The sequence below is a fragment of the Astyanax mexicanus genome, chromosome 3 (genome assembly GCF_023375975.1).
Source record: "Astyanax mexicanus isolate ESR-SI-001 chromosome 3, AstMex3_surface, whole genome shotgun sequence".
Lineage (NCBI taxonomy): Eukaryota > Metazoa > Chordata > Actinopteri > Characiformes > Acestrorhamphidae > Astyanax > Astyanax mexicanus.
This window is the reverse complement of record NC_064410.1, coordinates 53,524,818-53,544,295: the sequence shown is the minus strand read 5'-3', so window position 1 is coordinate 53,544,295 and position 19,478 is coordinate 53,524,818. Positions and strand designations below refer to the sequence as shown.

At 39.7% G+C, this 19,478-nt stretch overlaps 1 protein-coding gene across 4 annotated transcripts; it reads right to left on the bottom strand.

Annotated features, from left to right (window-relative positions):
- Positions 1 to 418: 418 nt before the first annotated feature.
- On the bottom strand, positions 419 to 18,867 carry ago4 (argonaute RISC component 4). 4 transcript variants are annotated; one of them, XM_007247870.4, is made up of 18 exons: positions 18,671 to 18,867; positions 12,813 to 12,984; positions 12,607 to 12,727; positions 12,311 to 12,492; positions 10,442 to 10,578; positions 10,215 to 10,349; positions 9,936 to 10,023; positions 9,657 to 9,804; positions 9,415 to 9,534; positions 8,494 to 8,655; positions 6,895 to 7,043; positions 6,436 to 6,620; positions 6,185 to 6,344; positions 5,634 to 5,949; positions 5,355 to 5,489; positions 4,894 to 4,995; positions 4,608 to 4,807; positions 419 to 3,846 (listed from the first exon to the last, which is right to left on the bottom strand). In XM_007247870.4, exons 1-18 carry the CDS (start codon positions 18,687 to 18,689, stop codon positions 3,738 to 3,740), a joined length of 2,640 nt encoding a protein of 879 aa, XP_007247932.1. In that variant the 5' UTR covers positions 18,690 to 18,867; the 3' UTR covers positions 419 to 3,737. The 4 variants fall into 4 exon arrangements, with proteins under 4 accessions (XP_007247932.1, XP_007247933.1, XP_007247934.1 ...); XM_007247871.4 differs by having other exon boundaries at positions 6,895 to 7,028; XM_007247872.4 differs by having other exon boundaries at positions 8,527 to 8,655.
- Positions 18,868 to 19,478: the final 611 nt, after the last annotated feature.

The following is a 19,478-nucleotide window of genomic DNA, read 5'->3' as shown; positions in this document are numbered from 1 at the left end:
AGAGCAACAAAAAAAAGGCAATAATTGCATAAATGTATCAGTCTGCGTACGTGCCATTTTAGGGACAGATACATTCATATTACAGATAGAAAAAGGTAATTAACAATTATGAATGTGAACTGTCAAGAAATACAAATCTTATCAGAGCCAAAAAAAAACTGAATTCATTTAAATGAGCCATAGGAAAGTTAATCAAGTTCAATTTAAAGAGATCACATTTGATATGTGCACACAGCACAGCCTGGAAATGTGAAAAAGACTTTGTGAGACTTAAAATAATCCAGACATGCTTAACATTACCTGATGATTCAATGCACAGGTATTAAATCAATTAACTTTTATCAGGAATGTGTTGTGCAGTGCAATCCATTACAAAAATACACAATACAAACAAGTTCAAGGAGAAATGAGGACAAAGTTGCAGTATAGGCATAAAATACCAATTTATTACTTTGCACAATAACACGAATAGTCCCTGCAGGCTAAAAAGAAAAAAAAAAAGAAAGAAAAAAAAAAAAAAAAAAAAAAGGAAGGGCGGGATTTTTTTTTTTTTTTTTTTGGAATGTCACATAGCAATACACCAATGTGCGGCACTCAGAAAGAAGAGGCCAGAGGAAGCTCTAGCAAATTAATAAGAGCGCCCTCTATTGCTATTAGACAAGTCACACAGCTCAGAACACTAAAATACAGCACAAAAAACTACACAAGAAAATAAAATAAATTACAATGCACTTTAGTCCAATAACAAATTTTATATATCAAAGAGGATTAAAAAAAGATCATGCTCTCAATTTTGGGGGGTAGAGAGAGAGTGTGTGAGAAAGAGAGAGAGAGAACTGGTAAAAAGGTTAAAAAGAGGTAATCCTTGTGTAATCCTGGAGCATCTGGACGCGTGGAGAGAGTGCGAATAGGTGTCAATTAGGCAGTGCCACAGTACTACAGAGAAAACAGCCAAGAGGGCCTAAAGCCAAGCAGTGAAGTGGCACATCACTAACCAAACAGAGGGGGTACAGGGTCAGTCTTGGCACTCCCTGATTGGAAAAAGAACAAAAAACAAAACAAAAAAAAACAAACCAAACAAAAATCACGAAGTACCTCGTTTGAATGGGAGCTCGTGCCAAGATCTGACTCGGCATCCCCGTCCAGCATCCAGCCTGTCCCTCAGGAGTTACTGACTTATGTGAAGGAATTCGCAAATCTTGTCCAAAGAGACTGGTTAATATTGCTACCCTAAAAACAGTCTCGAATAATTAATTAAACATTTACAAAAATGTATTTTTTTCCTCTGTCTGAGACAATAAATATTCTCTAAGAGATTTAGGACGTTACTCCAGCATGCAGGCGAGCAAAGTCTAAAATTTATAGTTCTCCATAGAGCCTAGTCCAACGAATGCACATTCCCACTGATTGATACAAGCAAAATAAAGTACAGAAACACAAACGCCAATAGGCTATCAGACCAACAGCCACAGTAATGAGAAGAATTATAGCTTTGCCTTGTTCATAATTTGGATAATATTGCTGTGCAATGAAAATATGAAATTGGAATTATTGTACTTTCACGATCAGTTTTAGTGACTAGCTTCGTGAGACACAATTGCTCCAAATAAAGTACAAGGTGGGATCGGTATATAAAAAGAAACGTGGAGTAGAAATTGGGAAGTTGCCCAACACCTTTATCCAGCTTATTGCAAGTGATGCCTTGGCCCCCGCCCCTCCTTAAAAGAGCCAGCAGTCATGCCCTGAACAGGCGAGAGCTCAAACTCCTTTATAGCAAACCTGGTGCTTTACGGATGGTTTATTACAAAAGGGTTTTTAGCCAAGCCGCCCCCTGACAAGGCATGCATGCTGACACCCGCAAAACCACATGACCCCGGGGCAAGGCTTGCAGTCCTTCAACCACACCAAGCCAGGTGTTGTCAGGTCCAAAGGCAGTGCTTATGCTTGTGTCTCTTAGCCAATTACATCTCCAAAGTAAATACTATAAGTTTAGGCTTTATATATAGATACACATGTTCAAAACACACACGCACAACAGTAATAAAAACACATAGTAAGTGTAAAATTCAAATAACTGCCAACTATCTAACCAGCACTAATTTCCCCCCTGAGCCCTGATTGTCACTCACCCTTCCTTCTACCACTGTCCTTACCAATCCCATCTTTTCCACCAGTGGACACACCATCTCCCCAGTGAGCCACTGCGGGACATGTGGGGGCAGAAATCAAATCCGAAACGTTTTTGCCACGATAACTCGTTATTTCCAACACATAAAAATCACAAATAAGCCAAAAGGAAGACCAACCAAAGCACTTTGGGCCCCACAACCAACCATGGCCAAGAATGCTACAACATGTTCAGCTACGAAACCAGATGCACCCGACACCATCAAAACGACTCCTGGATAAATTTGTTATGCAACTGAGCTGCTGACTGTCTGATATTCATAATAATAGCAACAACATTAACAACGGTAGGAACGACATCGACTTTCTACACTAACAGTTAAGATAACCACAAAACAGTTTTTATATTAAACTCTTAAAAATCTGATTTCAATCTTACATAGAAATGCATAAAAGGTAAGGGAGAGTGCTGTAATTTTATGAGCTTTACTTTGCCTTCTTTTCACAATGTCAGCCTCTGATTGGCTGGCGTTATGCCCAAAACAATGCTAGGGCCACATCCCTGGACCTTACACATAACCATCCAAACAAGGACGTACAACCTTGGCACAGGCAGAACCCCGCCAGTGTCAAGCCTTCGCTGCCCTGGCCTGATACTCGGTCGCTCACACAGCTGAGACCACGGGTAAATATGTTACTGCTACAGACAACCACCAGCTTATGCAAGCCCGTAAAAATCATCTACTGAAATAGGCTTATATATAGATAGTAAATATTTTATATATATCTATATACGTGTGTAACTATAAAAAAAGAAAAAACAAAAGAAATGAGGCATTTACAGCAGTTAACTCCTTGATTTCCCTTTACAATTCAGTGGCCTGCCATGAAACATGTACACTTACACACTTACACACTTACACACTTACACACTTACACACTTACACACTTACACACTTACACACTTACACACTTACACACTTCTCTGCAAAAAGGGGAGAAGAGTAATGGGTATGGATACCCAGGTCACCTCGTTTGTAAAAGACTGAGCAGAGAGAGTTAAAATATGATTGTAAAAAGGACAGAAAGAAAAAAAATATATATAATAATAAAACAACCACTCAATTCATGCAAGCCCCACCCACCCAAGACAATGTGACAAGATTCAGCCAATACTGGCTTGAGGTAAAGGTAGACAGAGTCCAGCTTAGCTAGAGAGCCAGAGCTGTCCTGACGAAATGGCGCAGGTTTGCTCACACTCAGTGTATATTACAAATAAAAAAAATAAATCAGAAAAAAAAGACATTCAAAACTGAAAAACAAATAAAAAAATGGCTCAATTTTTTTTTCTCTGTGCCTTGGAGACCAGCGGTCTCTCAGTGCAGGATTGCTGGTGGGCGGTTCCACTGAGGCAGACCATGTGGAATTGGACTTGTGGTCGGCCTGCTGGCTTTGGAACCGTTTTGGTGTTGATGAAGACACGATAGACAGAGAGAGAAGAAAAAGGGACAGAGACAGAAATAGAAAGCAAGAGAGACAGAGAATGAGAGAGACTGAAGAGAAAGAGAGAAGAGGGAGCGTAGAAGTGCGTCTCCTGCTGGTTGAAGTAGTCAGGCGAAGTACATGGTGTGCTGGGTGTCATAGTGAATCTGGACGGCCTTAGCCAGGGCCTGAGGGTCCCGACCGTTACTCTGGCCTGATACGTGACTGCCCTCGGCACTAAAGGGTGCAGGAAAAACAAGACAGAGAGAGAAGAGAGAGAGAAAATTATATAATGATGTTTAAAAGACATTGGATCATTATACTCAATATTTACTGCAAAATCCTGGCATGCAGAAGAAAAAAAAATCAGTATTAATTACACATTGTCATGAAGTGTGCAGTTGAATCAGTGTTCTTTAAGTACTGATATACAATATGCTCTGAAAAGTGACACACTACATACTTATCACAATACAAAGAAAAAACAAAGAATCATAAGCATATTGCCCTCCCTTAGCTTAAAGCCCATTTCACACAGCCAAAATTAGGCATTTGTTTAACTTCCACAACCAAAAGCTAATTTCTAGCTAGCTAGTTTGTGAACATCAGTTCACAATCAAAATATGCAGGTAGCATAAAATACCTAAATATAAAAGTACACAACCATGCCAAAAAGGTAATGTGACAGGAACTAATATCGTGTTTTAAGACTTTTGCCATATTCAATGGAAGCTATATAACGCTGATCTGCAGGATGTATGTACGGGGCCTCCTGAATTAAATGTGGATGCAATTTCTACGACTATCGCTTGTCTGTTCACAAGGACAACTCTAGCTAGATGCCACCAGTCACAATCATATTCGACCCATTCCCACATATTCCCACTAAAATTGCAGAATGGTTCCAGCATAACATCTATTGTGTTTTTGTGAAAAATTGGTTTTTACTTTCCCTTCACTTGAATATTATATATATATATAAAAAAAAAATTGCGTACCTGTCATGATCTTTGTCCACTAAGTGATAGCGGGCACGGAAGGCGACAAGCCGGGCATAGTAGGCCGGCGCAGGGATGGACACTGAGCGTGTGCAGCGTACATATGTGTGGCACAGCTGGTAGGTGAGCAGTTGCAACTCGTCTGCAGTGAAGCAGTTGTCGTCCCACAGTACATGGTAGTGCGAGGGGCGACTGGTGCCCTACAGAAAGCACATAGAGATGCATGTTTTGAGATACAAAGGGATGCACAAGTTGATTTTATTCCCTATCCTGGAAATAGACTCACCTGGATACCAGCATGGCTGCACAGGTAGAAGTCAAACTCTGAGGGATGTGTGATGGTGCTGTCCACTGTTGTGCCTGCTGGAACATTCCCACTCTTCCCCACCTTTACAGGGTAATAATGTCAATAAATACATCAGCTTCTTAATCAAACAAACATTTAAGTATGACATTTTTATCTCAGCCCTGCTGTTAAATGATACTGGAGAGTAGGGCTGATACGAGATACGATAGACAAAATGCATTAGCAGAGGCAGATTCTTTAACAGAAATGCTAATTAAATACCACTGTTATTTAAATAACGCTTTAATTTTAATAAACAGACCTTAATTGCACTTTCTGTACTGAAATGTGCTGTTGGTTGGAGTGTGATATCCACAGTGTACTCACAGTATGCTCATCATTTATCAGAATAAATGTTCGCAAAACAAATAAAATATAGTCATGTTGTAGGACACACTTACCCTCTCAGCTTTGTCAGAGCAGAAGAGTCGGGTGTGGTGGCGTTTCTGTACTACAATGTAGGTGATCCCAGGCCTGTAGTCCTCCTCCAGACTGATGCATGCTTTCCTGATGGCTATGAGCTCTGGCCACGCAACCTAGAAACAGACAACATAGGGCATCAGAGACCTCTAAAACATTATACTCAAAAAGGCCCTAAACTTTGTATTTAATTAATAAAATTAACAGGTTTATTATCCAACAAACCAAGTAAAGCCATGCCCATCCTATGTTGTTTTTACCTGTTTCATTTGCCCCTCTGACACACCCCCACGGTAGTAGATGATGCGTGTGGGTTTGAAGCGGGTAGACTTGTAGAACTGGATGAGCAGCTCTCGCACCATATTGGTGAGATCCTGAATGACTTCTTGGCTGTAGAGCTGCTCCTGGGACAGATCCTGGCGCGATGTTTGCACCCGCACGGTGGCACAGTAGCGGCTCGGGTGGCCGTCCATGCTGCCTACTACTGCTGCAATGGATGGTTTCTTCCCATCTCCTGCCGGAGGATGAGTAACATCAGCCCCCAGGAAGATCACTGGCTGCTGGAATACGGAGGGCCTGAGTGGACACAATGATGAAGAGGGGGGCACAGTGAGGGTCAGAAGATACATTTGATGAAGCATTTACTGAAGGTCAAAAGTGGCAATTACAACATAAACCACCAAACATTAAATTTAAGCTCTCAATATCTGAAATCAGAAGAATCTGGATAAAAAGAATAATGCAACAATTAGCTACAGAACTCGGTTCATTCACTGTTTTCACCAATTTCTGTATTGAATGTAGACCTTACCTCTGATGCGGTACCAGAACGTTGTTGATGCCACCCAGTTTAGCATTGATTTTGAGGCAGAGGTTGGACAGTGTCTGAGGAGAGGTCTTCACTACATTCTTCACCTGCACACACTGAGTAGCCATGCCCAGAAGTGTGTCTCCAACACGCTTCACCTCCGCTACATGCACAAAGAACACAACAGCTCAGATTTGCTGCCATGCGCTCTCATTATTTACAAATATTATAAGACATTTGGTATGATATCTTACCATAGACAGGGGTTTTCCCAGGCAGGATGACCACAATGAGTTGCAGACCGACATAAGACATTTTAAGGTGCTTAAACATGGGCTCAACACTGTCAGCTCCCTGGGCATACTTGCAGAAGCATGGCTGTCCCTGAATTGGCATGCCTGCATCCTTGGAGATCTTCCGCAGCTGGTCAGTGAAGCTCCTAATAGGGAGAGTGGTTTTCCAGATTAACAATATTTCCTTAAAGTATTAATGAAACATTCAAGTTGCGCTAATCCTGGTATAATTGACTAAATATTTACTACAGCTGTGAAGAAAGGCAACCTCTGCCTTTATTTTTTTTTTTTTAAATGATACAGGAATATGCAAAAACTAAAACTACTAAAACATCTACAAGTGTGAATGTGCCACTAGACAGAACATAAAAAAAAAAAGGTCTAACAATCAAGAATGCCGCCTTCAGGCAACATACTCACTTGAGCAAGTCCTCTCGGCACTGTTTCTGAGGGGCAAAGCAGGCCACAGCCCACACCTTGATTTCAATGCCCGCGTAGAACTGCTTGCCCCTCATGTCCCACACACCCTGGTTGGGTGTAGCCACCGTCTTATTCTGGGGAGAGAGTCCCTACACTCTTAGTGAACCCCTCAGCCTCACCATGGGATACACACATTACTCAAAGCAAGCCTAACCCAGCCCTCCCAAACTAATTCTCCATGTTAGGCTGCCAAAGCACAAAATGCACTAAGTAGCATCAAGAACCCACAGTGTTATATAGAAACAGATCTTTGAGGGGTAAGATAACATTCATGCAAATTAAATCAACCCCAAGTTTATAGTTTAAAGTCAGTGCTGAACACATAATGCAACCCTGTGAATTAAGCAAATCCAGTGTTCAGGAGTGTTCATTCAGGATATTTAAAGATTGGGACATTGTTTAAAAATATTTCCTCAGAATGCACAGATTATTTGGACTAAATGTCTGTGAACTATTCAATTATCTTGTAAGCAGAATTACACTGCTGAGGAAAATTTTACTAAAACTGCACAGCTTAATTTGCACTTCTGAAGTAAATGAGTAAGTAGAATAGTTAGTTTGTTATTTTAGTTCTGTAATATTTAGGCCATTTAAATTTATGAACATTATTATTTAAAAATGCCTTTGACCAAACATTTTGTCTGGTTTTCCATATTAGAATATTTCAATTTCCAATATTGAAAACAGTTTAAAGCCCATCCTGAAGACTGGAGATGATGTTAGAACAGCAAGTGGTTAGAACAGTACATTCAGAAAAGTGTTTAAGGATCTAAACAAGCTTGCATTTTATAGATCAGGACAAGAGTACACCTCACAGCCAATGCAATGCAATTACATACTCAAAAGGGCTTTTTATTCCATATCACCACCTTGTTTTCCTCCATTAATTACATTTAGCTGGTTAATAAGTGACACCATTAAAGGATTACAGCAAAACTTTAAGCAGAGCATGGTAAAGACAGTCAGTTAATTAAGCAACCTTGTGAATTTCATGAAAATGAAGACTGCTTTTCTCTTTACACTTAAGTGATCAATTTCGTAAGGCTTGTGTTGCTTAGTGATCAATGTTGAAAGTAACTCCTTGGGTAAATAGAAAAGCAGTCTTTCACACATTCCTGAGGAAGAAGATAAGACTCCATTGGCTAGGAGTAGGATAATCTTACCAGCTGATATATTAATATTCAAAAATAGATATATTCCAAATAGAACCAAAATAAAACATATGACCTTTACATCATCCTCACAAAATTAAAGCTAAAATATATAAATTAAAAAAATGAAAAAACAATTTCCAAATCTGTATTTTTGCTACATCAAAATACAGCCTCAAATCAACAACTCCTGTTTACATGGATCAACATGTATTTGTCCATCCCCGTCAGCCCATCACTGAGTAAAACAGAATGTAGAACCTGGAGTCTGATCCTCCTCCTCTTTATTAGTCCATTCACCCCACCACTAACCACAAACACAATCATACGCTCCACCCATGTTTCCAGCCCACCCGTACTCACCCTGCACCCGTGCCCCAGTACTCACCCTGCCACAGTCCCTCCCAGTGTCTGTACTCACCCGGCCCCCATACTGCAGCATGGGCGCTGGGAGGACCCGCCCCGTCACCTCTGTCATGTCGTTGTGCACCACGATGCCGAACTCTTTCAGGTAGGGGTCGGGACCACCTACCATGCTGTTACTTTTGACCTGAAAGACAAAGAAGTCATTGTGCATTGATGAATATGTGATGGATTGAGATTGTATCTGCCGAACACAAGAGACTCACACATAAAATAGGGGAGCACCTGTAACTGCCGGGTTGTTGATAAAGGTGTACAGAGTTAAGTAAGTTAAGTAAGACAAAAAAAAAAATAAAAAAAAAATAAAGCATATTATAGTATAGATGTGAAACATGACTGTTAGAAGATTTCAAAATAGAAAACAGAAAAAAACATGTATATAGCTTTTAATATCAAGGATGAACAAAATAGTTACCATCAATGATGACACACTGCTTGATGCTGTGTACATAATGGTATGTTTTTTGTTAACAGGTGATTTTCTGAAGTTTAAAACAAGGAAGGAACTGTAAAGGCCACACTGGGAGAAATGCACTTTAAAATTTGTTCAATTGCAGAAACGCTGCTAAAGTGTTTAGAAGCTTACACTCCTGCTTGACAACTTCAGCACTAGAATATATCTTTGCTCTGTTAATTTTAATTCTGGTGGTGCTACGTCTTTAAATGAAGCACACATAAGCACATCTTTTCTTTGTATTATTTGTAATAATTTGTCATTTAAGAGCAAGGATAATGTAATTTCAGACAAATCAAGCTTTTTAAAGACCTGCAAGCAACTTGGATTAACAGTAATTTTGAATTATTTTGCCTTTTAAGTTTTCTTCTGTTCATCCAGTAAGAATAGAGTTGAAGCAATGTCAATTTCACCTGCTCAGGGTTTACTCACCAGCCTGCTGATCTCCTCCTGGCGGTCTGGAGCTGAGCGGGCTGTGGCTTTGATCATAGTAGAGGTCTGGTTATCAGTCAGCTTCTTTATGCAGCGTTGGCCTGCCACAATGTTACAGACCTGAGAGGGCAAACACAAAGTTTAGGTTTCTCACGAAGGTAAAGATGTTCCTTTTAATTGTTTTTGAAAAATCGAGAAGAATTGCTGCTTTTTGTGGGGGAAAGTGTCACACAGTGGCTCACCTCCAGGGGTAGGTATGTGTGCTTTTGTTCTTGTCCCACCTGAAGGCAAGGCAGGTGGGGATATTTGAGCTGGAGGCTGTATTTCTGTTTGAAATATTGGGCTACAGTGCATTCCATGGCCTGTCCATTTTCTAGTTGCAATGGAAACCTGTCACAAAATTCAAGACATGTATGCATGTGCTTTCAGATGTAAAATAAATAAATAAATAAAAAAATCCCTAACACTGATTAATCTCAGGCCATTTTTCACCAAGCAAAGGGAAAAATTTAGAGGCTCACGTCTGGTGGCTGGCTGGGCGGCGCGTGACATTGCACACACGGTACTTCCTCTTCATCTGACCACAGTGTGTGACCTCCACTTTCAGTCCTGTTCACACAAACAGCAACCATTTCAAAAGCAGAGGACAAAAAAGAGCCTTGAATGAAGTAGTTACTGGGAACAGGATATATTAAGTGTCTTTTGTAACAGCAATCTTAGAACAAAAACAATTCTAAACACTCTAACAAGGTCAATGTTTTAAGATCTTCTGCTGATAAGAGTCAGGCCTTTCTGCTCACCTCGAATCTCCTTGGTGAACTTGACACGTTGAGAATCTGTTAGGGGTTTGGTCTGCTCATTGATGTTTTGGATGTCTAGAACCTCACACATGAACTCAATCACTGGCTGGGCACGGTAGAATGCAGTGGCTGAAACTGCAGGATTGGAAAACATAAATTAATAATTAAAACAAACAAACATTTTATCCACTAAAAAAAAATAATTCTGTCCCAACAGCAGATCTTACCATCGATGTTGAGCATCATGTTCCACATGGCTGGACGGACGGATTGGTGGAACCCAAACCACACTTCTCTGCCTCCTCCCAGTGGGTGGTAGTAACCTTCTGGGGGAGAGAAGAAAGAGCGGCCTACAGGAGTGTACCTGAGCAAAAACAGCAGGAAAACAAAGTAAGCCACATTAACCACATCATATACAATGCCTTCAAATGATCATCTGCATGACAGTTAAAGGCCTTCTCTTTGACCATTCACCCACACAAAACTGTACAGAAGCAGAACTACCCATGAACAAAAATCACAGGTCATCAGAATTTTAGCATTAAACTAAAACGATTCCTTACTTCCTCAGAAACATTCCACTAAACAGGGAAGGACTATTTAGTAGGGCTGCAAAGATTAGTCGATTGTAAAAAATTGTCGACTCCAAATGTTAATTGTCAACTAATAGTCAATTTGCAGCACTACACAAAGTACTGGAGACACTCATACAGTTTACATTCAACTGGGCTTGTGTCTCCAAAAGTGCATAAACACAACAGATTACATATTTCTTCACTAAATATAATCATTTTAACATTTAAAGGAAAATGTTCTGGACATTTGAAGGGCAGTTAAATCCCATGTTTAGTTGTTTCCGACTTGAAGCGAAGACAGAGAAAGCTAGAAACAGGAGTTATACCCAAAGCAAGCAGAGATGGAGGGCATGATAGAAATAATCGTTAATTATAGGAAAATAAATCAACAGATTAGTCGAATATCAAAATAATCTTTAGCTGCAGCCCTACTATTTAGTTTACAGTGCAGCTGTGGAAAGTAATGAACTTGGACACTCCATCATCAACATTGTTTAAAGGTTACACTGGCGTATTTGAGCAAACACCATTACTTCATTGCATTTCACCCTCACAATGCATTCTGGTGCACATAAAGCTCAATTTTAAATCATTTATAGGCTTAGAGAAAAAGGTATACAAGTCAGCCACTTTAGTCACAGCACAAGTTATGACACTATATAAAAAAATAAAGAGAGTCCCCTTAGCTGTTAACTGTATGTATAATAAACAGAGCTGTACATAACATTTTGTTTCTTGGAGCAGTAAGGAACACAGGCTTTGGCAAGGACAGGAGCTGAAGTGTTACACAAGAGCATTTTTGAGAGCAATTCTGGAAAAGTTTAGCAGGATGTTCCAGTATGAAAACAAGACTATACACACAGTTAAAGAATTGATAATTGAGTAAAAAACAAATAACACAACAGACGGTTGTTAATTACTGAACTATGTGGCACCATTAAATAGTTAGAAAAAATCTTCTTAAACTCTTGTTTCTTTATTTGCAGCCAGTTCTTTAAAAGGTGCTGGTAATTCGACTTCACATACCAAAACTAGCTTTATATTTATAAAGACCTGTAATTTCACCATCACTAACCAGGTCAGGTTTGTAAAGAGTCCTATAGAAAAAGCGAGAAACTCTCTTCCCAGATCAGGACTGTGTGGGCATTTCAGTCTGCACATTAATTGACAGTGGTGTACCCATGGCAAAGTAAAGCCAGCAACAGGCTTTTCGTTTCTTTTTAAGCTTTCATTTTCAGGCAAAGGTGGAACCTGTAATAGATGCATTAAAAAACAGAATATCAGACTATAGAGTAAAGTTCGGTTCAACTGAAATTGACTACAGAAAGCCTTTGTGGTCAATCTAATTAACTGAAGCATCAGTTACCTATTCTAGACTCTTAAAGAAGGTTGTACAATTACATTTAATGTAACTGTGGCTGTGTCCCAAACCAAACAATTGTGTACTTTACATACTACACTAATAAGTGCATTCACACAAGATGCACATTAATGTTTTGGTAGTTAACAGCATTAGCTTGCCTCATGGAAGGAAGATGGCGTGTGATGACATCCAGGGCCTGGACGGAGTCCTCAGGGACCTCGTTCAGGTGACCCGACAAAGCCTCCAGCAGCATCTGCAGACTGACCACCGACACCCACTGCAGAGACACTTTGAAGGTTTGGTCTTTCCCCTCACCAGGTAGAGTCACCTCCAGATCCACCTGAGAAAGTCCACAAAACAATTAGAGAGGTTTGCAGAACATGTCAACGCATGGGATAAAGCTGAACCATGTCACAAGCTCCTTGCTTAACAGAAAGGTGTAAAAGCGTATTACTCTGTCTCTCCCAATGGGCAGCGGGTGAGCCGTGTACATGTTCCGTTTTCCATCATATCCAGGTTGTCGATCCCCAAAGATCTGCATCTTGAAGTGTCTAACCATTGTATCCACCACCTCTCTGTATATGGTCAGAAGATATTTTCAAATTAGCAATGCCAAAACCAAATTAGCAATCATTTACCATTATAATTAACCACTCTTACCTATTGACCCTTCGAGGCCGTTTTTCTGGCTTAATTTCGATGTCATAATGGTAGACGTCAATCTTGGGGATTTGCACCTGGAAGTGATTGGCCAGCAGGCGAATCGGCTTTCCCACCGTGCCCAAGCCGGGCCGGCGAGGAGGCTGGAAAAGGGAGGTAGGAGCAGGCGGGCCTGTAAAAGAACAAAAAATAAATAAAATAATTTAATCATCTACCTTTATTTTGGGAGAATGTCCTATGCACAATGTAGCTTAGAACAACCACAGGGAGAGCTCCAAGCTTATTTAAAAAAAAAAAAAAAGATTTGAAAATTGACATAAAAATATATATTAAAAATACAAAAATAAAATTAGGTATTGGTGTCAATGTATTTGGATTGTATCCTGATAAGATTTTTTATTGCATGCATTAACACTAGGTAGTCAAATGCGACTCCAGTCAGTCTGAAGAAAATCCATTTGCGGTGTGGGATGGAACATACAAATCTACTCGTTCCTGGACAATTATTACTAGTGTTTAGGTTGTCCTAGGAAAATATGTGGTCATCAAATGTGTTTTTTTGAGAAACATTTACACTGCTACAGTGAAGTGGTTTGAGTGACTGGATTTGTAACCGTTTTAAAAAGCAGCTTGGGTGTGTTTAGCTTGCATTTTTTGGTGGCTTGGACTTATCCAGATGCCTTATGACAGGATGTAAATGGGGTCTTAAGACACATGACAAACTACAATACACTGCAGGAAGCAATGGTGGCGATATAAAAATTATAGTAGATGTAATTTCAAGTGCTTGGATGGGCCAAATTTAGAAGAAATTACTGCTCTAGTGAACAAGCAAATAAATTAAACTTTGCAAACTTCCAAACCCTTGAACTGTTTGATATAATAGTCATTATAAATGTCGGTTTATATTTATTTGCTATTTAACTGTCACTGGACATTTAATTGTAAATAAATAAAACAGAATCTAACAAGTGCTTGGACAGAGAAAGAGCAACTAACGGACAATCCAGAATAACGTAATTGACATCTGAGGTCTTGCCCTCTGACCTAAAAATGATGGACAAAAGACTACAAAATATTGAACAATGATGCTCAATTATCAGCACCTCAACAACAGCGTATGCCCCCACCTCACTCAAAACGTATGCACGCCACACAGACAATAGGTGGTGTGTCTGAAACGAGCAGCAGCAGGACCATATGGAGGGACTAGAGAGACCGGGATTAAACTAACAGAAATACAAATTTCATACAGAATTCCCAACAGCTCACAATTCTATTCATTACTGTCTGACTTATTATTGGCTATTAAATGACAAGCAGCGAAAGTCCCAGTTGTGTAACAAGAAGATTAAATTTATGTTGAAACTTTGAATGCTGTGAAATGTAAGTCTTCCTTTTCTTTAAAGGATGACCCAACATTATACAAGAACACATCCTCTCACAAAACCCCCTGTATCTTATTACAGAAATACAGCACACAGGAAACTAAAAGGGGTACAGTGTACAGTTACTGTACATCATGTCAAGCTGTGAGTGTGAGGGGGAGGATGATGCTATGCTGCTTCGCCACACTTTGGAGAAGCTTTGTGGGGTATAGGGCCCTCATGCTCCTACACGCTCCAGTTAGCATGTAAGTGCGGGGGTTGGTTGTATGCATGTGTGGGAGGGGTGTACAATCATGGGCCCCTGTGCCCCTGCCCTGCTCTTGAACCATGTAACCCCTTAAAGCCCCCTCCTCTGAGCCCCTCTAAGCAAGAAGTAAAGGCAAAGCATGTCTGAAGAGGAAAGGAAGTATAAAACAGGATCATTATCAAAATCTAGACATCTAATCACAGTATAACTGCACTCTGTCAATCTGTCCAAAAACCAGCACCTTCAATGTTCGCTGAAGCTTCCTGTTGCATTTATGCTGTCTTCCTGTGTGAAAGTAGATAATAGGGCTTCAGACTTTGGGCTATTTGTCACCACAACTCTCTGGACCTACAAACCACTTGCCTTACCTTGTTTCCATCAAACTGTTTTGCAAACATGTTATGTGTACTGACGACTTCTCAGCAGAAAATCTTCATACACTATATTTATATGGAAAAACTTGATACGATATAGGCTGCTATAATGAGTAGCAGCATCTAAACAAAACCTTAATTTTAGCTGAATTATCTGTACAGGCATATGCAATCTTTTAATGCCTTTTTCCTAGCAGAACAAACAGTGGCCCACCTCATGGGGGGGGGGGGGGGGGGGAAATCTCAGTCCACAAAACATCTGGGAGTGCAAACACACCAGACGGTTCTGGGAGAACAGTACAGAACCTTTTTTTAGATGAGCAGAATTGGGTTTGACATTTAAGAATGTATAAAACAAACTTTTAAAAAGCTGTGAGCCATAATCTGACCACCCACAGGGCCACTCATTTCCAGCGACCAGCTACCCCTGCCAAGTGATAAGATAATCACTACTGTTTTATGAAAGCTGGACACTTGTGAAAAAAACAGGGCAGTGCAAAACCTTTGACTTAGGTAAAACAACAGTTCACAGTTGTGTGCACACTGGATGTCAAAAAATAAATATAAATCAAATAGTGGCACTTATGCCTTGATACATTTTCATCACTTTTTTATACAATTGACACATTTTCAGGCTTTTCTACCTGGTTCTACCTTTTCTGTTTTTGCTTATTGGCTTATAGCAGTTTGTCAATGTAGCATTTATCTTGGTAATATACCAGGTTAAGCTACACCTGCATTAAATGTTCTATCAAAACTTCCAGTGTACACCCAATACTTAAGTTGGATCAAGGTCAGAGCTCAGTCCCATCGTAAAAAACTAGACTGGACTGAGAACACTTTTTTGAATGGTCTTGGAATGGCTGTTTTGGTCTTTATTCAAGTGTGATTACTCTATTCATATCAGCCCAAGCTAACTGCACCAATGATGAACCCTAGTCTAATTTAACTGGACTTTAAAAGTACAAGTTTAAAAATGCCACAAAAACTGGGAGCTCACACAATGTCACAAAACAGTCCTCTTCAGTAACATATTCCAATCAATAACAATCAACATTTATCACTGTATAAATTAATACCCATGGTCCTCAAGGGTACTATGATATATGGTCTCAATATGTGGACTAGCATGAAGGGCTTATTACGAGGAGTGGATGGATTAAGTGGTGAGTAATGACACTGAGCACACTGTGAGCGGTCAGATCATCTGGACTACATTAGCACACAGCGTACAACACGGATGAGAACATAGGTGGACACCCCCCCCCCCCCATATGACCCTGCAAGTGCAAAAACTGAATAAGGCTAAGAGTTAACTTTAGGAAGTATATGAATCAGACACTGCATGAAGCGGTACAGCAGAATCACTTCCATAAAGTAGGAGACGGGTAAGAATGTTCTTTAAAAGCACCAATCAAAGCACACCAACTACTGAGAGTATAATCAGAGAAGTCCTCATTCACATAAGCGTGGTACCTTCGCTATGTGTCTAATCTGATGTTCAGATCACAAAAACATCAAAATTGAAATTGGACACTTCATCTCTCAAATTCAACAACTGCAATCAGAGTCAAGCTACTTGACAAAATACTAAACCTGACATTTATTTATTATTGCTGTTTGTTCATCAATGGTTGTATTTACCCAGTTAATCAAGCAATGCCATCTTTAAAGTACTTTACCATATTGTGATGAAATTAATATTATTGTGATACACAATGTGCTTCTAAATTTGTTATTGATTGGCAGTGCCAAAAACAAAGACCAACTGCATATTTGCATATATTATTACAAAGGAGTATCATTTCTGTTGACTAAGATGAGGCACAGCACCTTTAAAATAAAAATACTTGGTATTTCGTAGAATGTCATTTGGAAAGCGACTTTTATAAATCTGATTTAGATTCATGTTAACAATTGTACCATGTATTGTGACTTTTTAGAAAAGCAGCAGCTCATGCTGAAATGGTAACAGATAAACTGTTCCCTAAACTGTATCAGTGTGGTACATTGAGATGCAAAAGCAGCTCAGGCTAAATGGCTGCAACATCAATCCGTAGTGCTGAATGGCCAATCAGTAAATTTAGAATTAAAACCCATGTAGTAAATAGGGATGCACCAATCCAACTTGTTCAGTTACAATACAAATACAGATTAATAAATATTGTGCATCGATCAATATCTGATACTAATACAATACCACTGCTGAACTAATTACTTGTATACCCATGTGTGGGAGAGTTAACAACAGGGCATTTGTTAAGTTCAGGGCCAATATCTGATCCTAATACTGTATTAATGAATTAAAAATGCATTAATTGTACTTCTGTATAATTTCCAATTCTTACAGACACTAACCTCCTTTTATATTTATCTTTAATTAATCAGACAGGTATGTGTACAAAACAAAAACACTAGATCCATATCCATGTGCCTCCTCACATGTGTGTCAAATCAAAAGAAAGACAATAAATCACAACAAAGCTTGTGGACAATTCATGAAAGAACAATTTAAGACAAAATTAAATCTGTAACACACTAGTCAAGAGAAACTTGACCATTCGGGTAAACAACTAAACACAGGAGTGATTTCCATGTCTTTTTCTCTATCTACTCATTTTATAGTCTTTCAGTCTCAGTTTGTGGATATTTATTTTCTCACAAGTTCTGAAAAAAGGCCATCATGTTCACAGGCATATCTGTATGGATATTAGAGGTGTGCCATATTGTAATTTTGTAAAAATTGTAATAATAATAAAAAAAATTAATCCTAATAATATTGATAGTTATTGTCTGTAAAATTGTTATGCTGGAAGTATATATACAGGCAATACATAATAAAATCCCTGACATTACATTATTTTGATATGTTATTATTTTATATAAAAACATCAACAGTCTTTAAATTAATGCTGTTTACAAAATAAGACAAAAGTTTACAGGTTTGTTTGTTTCTGCTGGATTTTTGAAACTGTAATATTATAAACATTTATTGTGTTGCAGTAGTATATTCGAGAAATTAATCAAATATCAATTAAATGTCTGAGGTTTCTTGTTTTCATGTAGGCAAGAACATTGCTTTCTCGCAAAATAATCTAAAATATTGTGAAATTACATTGTTTTAGGGCCATATCGCCCACCCCTATTATGGAAACCATGTATGTTATTGTGAAACAAGCGTCGACATTATGTCCAGCATGGAGGGACCCTGTCCAGAGTGTGGAAGTGGCGCGGAAAGCCCTGTCAACACGGCGTCCAACACAGTATATCCCCCACTGACCATATTTAGCTAACTAGACCATGTGCTTGGAGCAGCAAGACTCAAATTAATGACTGTAGAAACGTGTAAAAATATCCTGGTCTCTTTCGTAGGGTTAAAATTTGATAAAAACCCATTTTGAGGCATAAATAACCTAAGCTACAAAACAAACGAGCACACAGCAGCGTATACAACACGACCAGGAAGAAAGAGGAGCTGCTTCGGTTAAATCCCCCTCCTCGCTCGGCAGCACAATGCCGTCCTGCTGCCTTCCGCACCGCTGTGTGTCTATGTGTTTGTGTGTGAAGCTGCTGCATTGCCGCGACGCTACACAACAAATACCTGCCCAGATGCCTCACACACACACACTTGTTGACCCTCTGACTACATTGTTAATCTTGTCTGTCTGTGATATAAACCAAACAAGCGGTTCTGGTTCAGCTGTGGCGAGCGGACGCGGCCCGACCGCCCCGTTTGTTTTCGCCTCTGCTCGGCTAGGCCTACTCGGGCAGCCGCAGACCACGGCCCCCAGTGAGGAGGCGCGCCGGCCTGCCTGCGCTGTCACTCGGCTTGACTCTTTTGCAGCTTACCGGGTCCGAGCGCTTCCATGGCCGAGGGCTCTCTCTCCGTCTCTGTCCCGGCCTGGCGGCTCCGTACCGACACTGAAATTGGGGGCGGTATCTCGAAGCTTAAGGTGACTAATTTGAGAAATGGAAGGATGCGTATAGCTCGTCAGGGGACCGAACTCGGGCTTCGCTGCGTTGTGTGATTTAAAGCGGATCCGTGGGATTTGTAAGTGCGCATGTGCTGGAGCTGGGAGGGTCCTAACGCGCATGCGCGCTTCTGGAACCTTAATGGTAAAAGCTGCGGTTCCAGGCAAGCCCCCAGCTGTAGTTTTTTTCTTTGGAAATATATTTTAAATACATTTTTAAACTTACTTACAAAATCAAACAAACTATCAACATACAAAAGTGATATTAAACACAACATATTACAGATGATACACTACTGATAATTATAGTAAATAAAAATCTGTAAAATAATCCCATAGTGGATTTATCTTCAGGCAATCCCAATTATTGACAAGATAAAGATAGGGTGACCATATTTGGTTAAATACATGTGTTAATAAATATATAATACAATTCTATATTATTCTATATGAAACAACATTATGCTAGGTCTTAACAGAGGGAACCATATCACTTATCCAAGACAATAAGATAAACGCCCTTGCTCCATAAAGCTGCAGGTTGAATAATGTACAGGTAGAAACAAATAGATATATACTTTATCCATCCAGAAGGAAATGTAGGCATACAGTAGCTTGAAACAACACAATGCAATAAATATGCTCAGGGAACACACAGGAGAGAAGATAGCTAGATATACAAAGGG

What these genes read in the sequence shown, in the direction of transcription:
- ago4 (XM_007247870.4), bottom strand. An exon ending in CGGCCTCGAAGGGTCAATAG is followed by an intron (nt 12,728 to 12,812) that starts GTAAGAGTGGTT and finishes GACCATATACAG; the next exon opens with AGAGGTGGTGGATACAATGG. An exon ending in GCAGCCATGCTGGTATCCAG is followed by an intron (nt 4,808 to 4,893) that starts GTGAGTCTATTT and finishes TGCTTTCTGTAG; the next exon opens with GGCACCAGTCGCCCCTCGCA.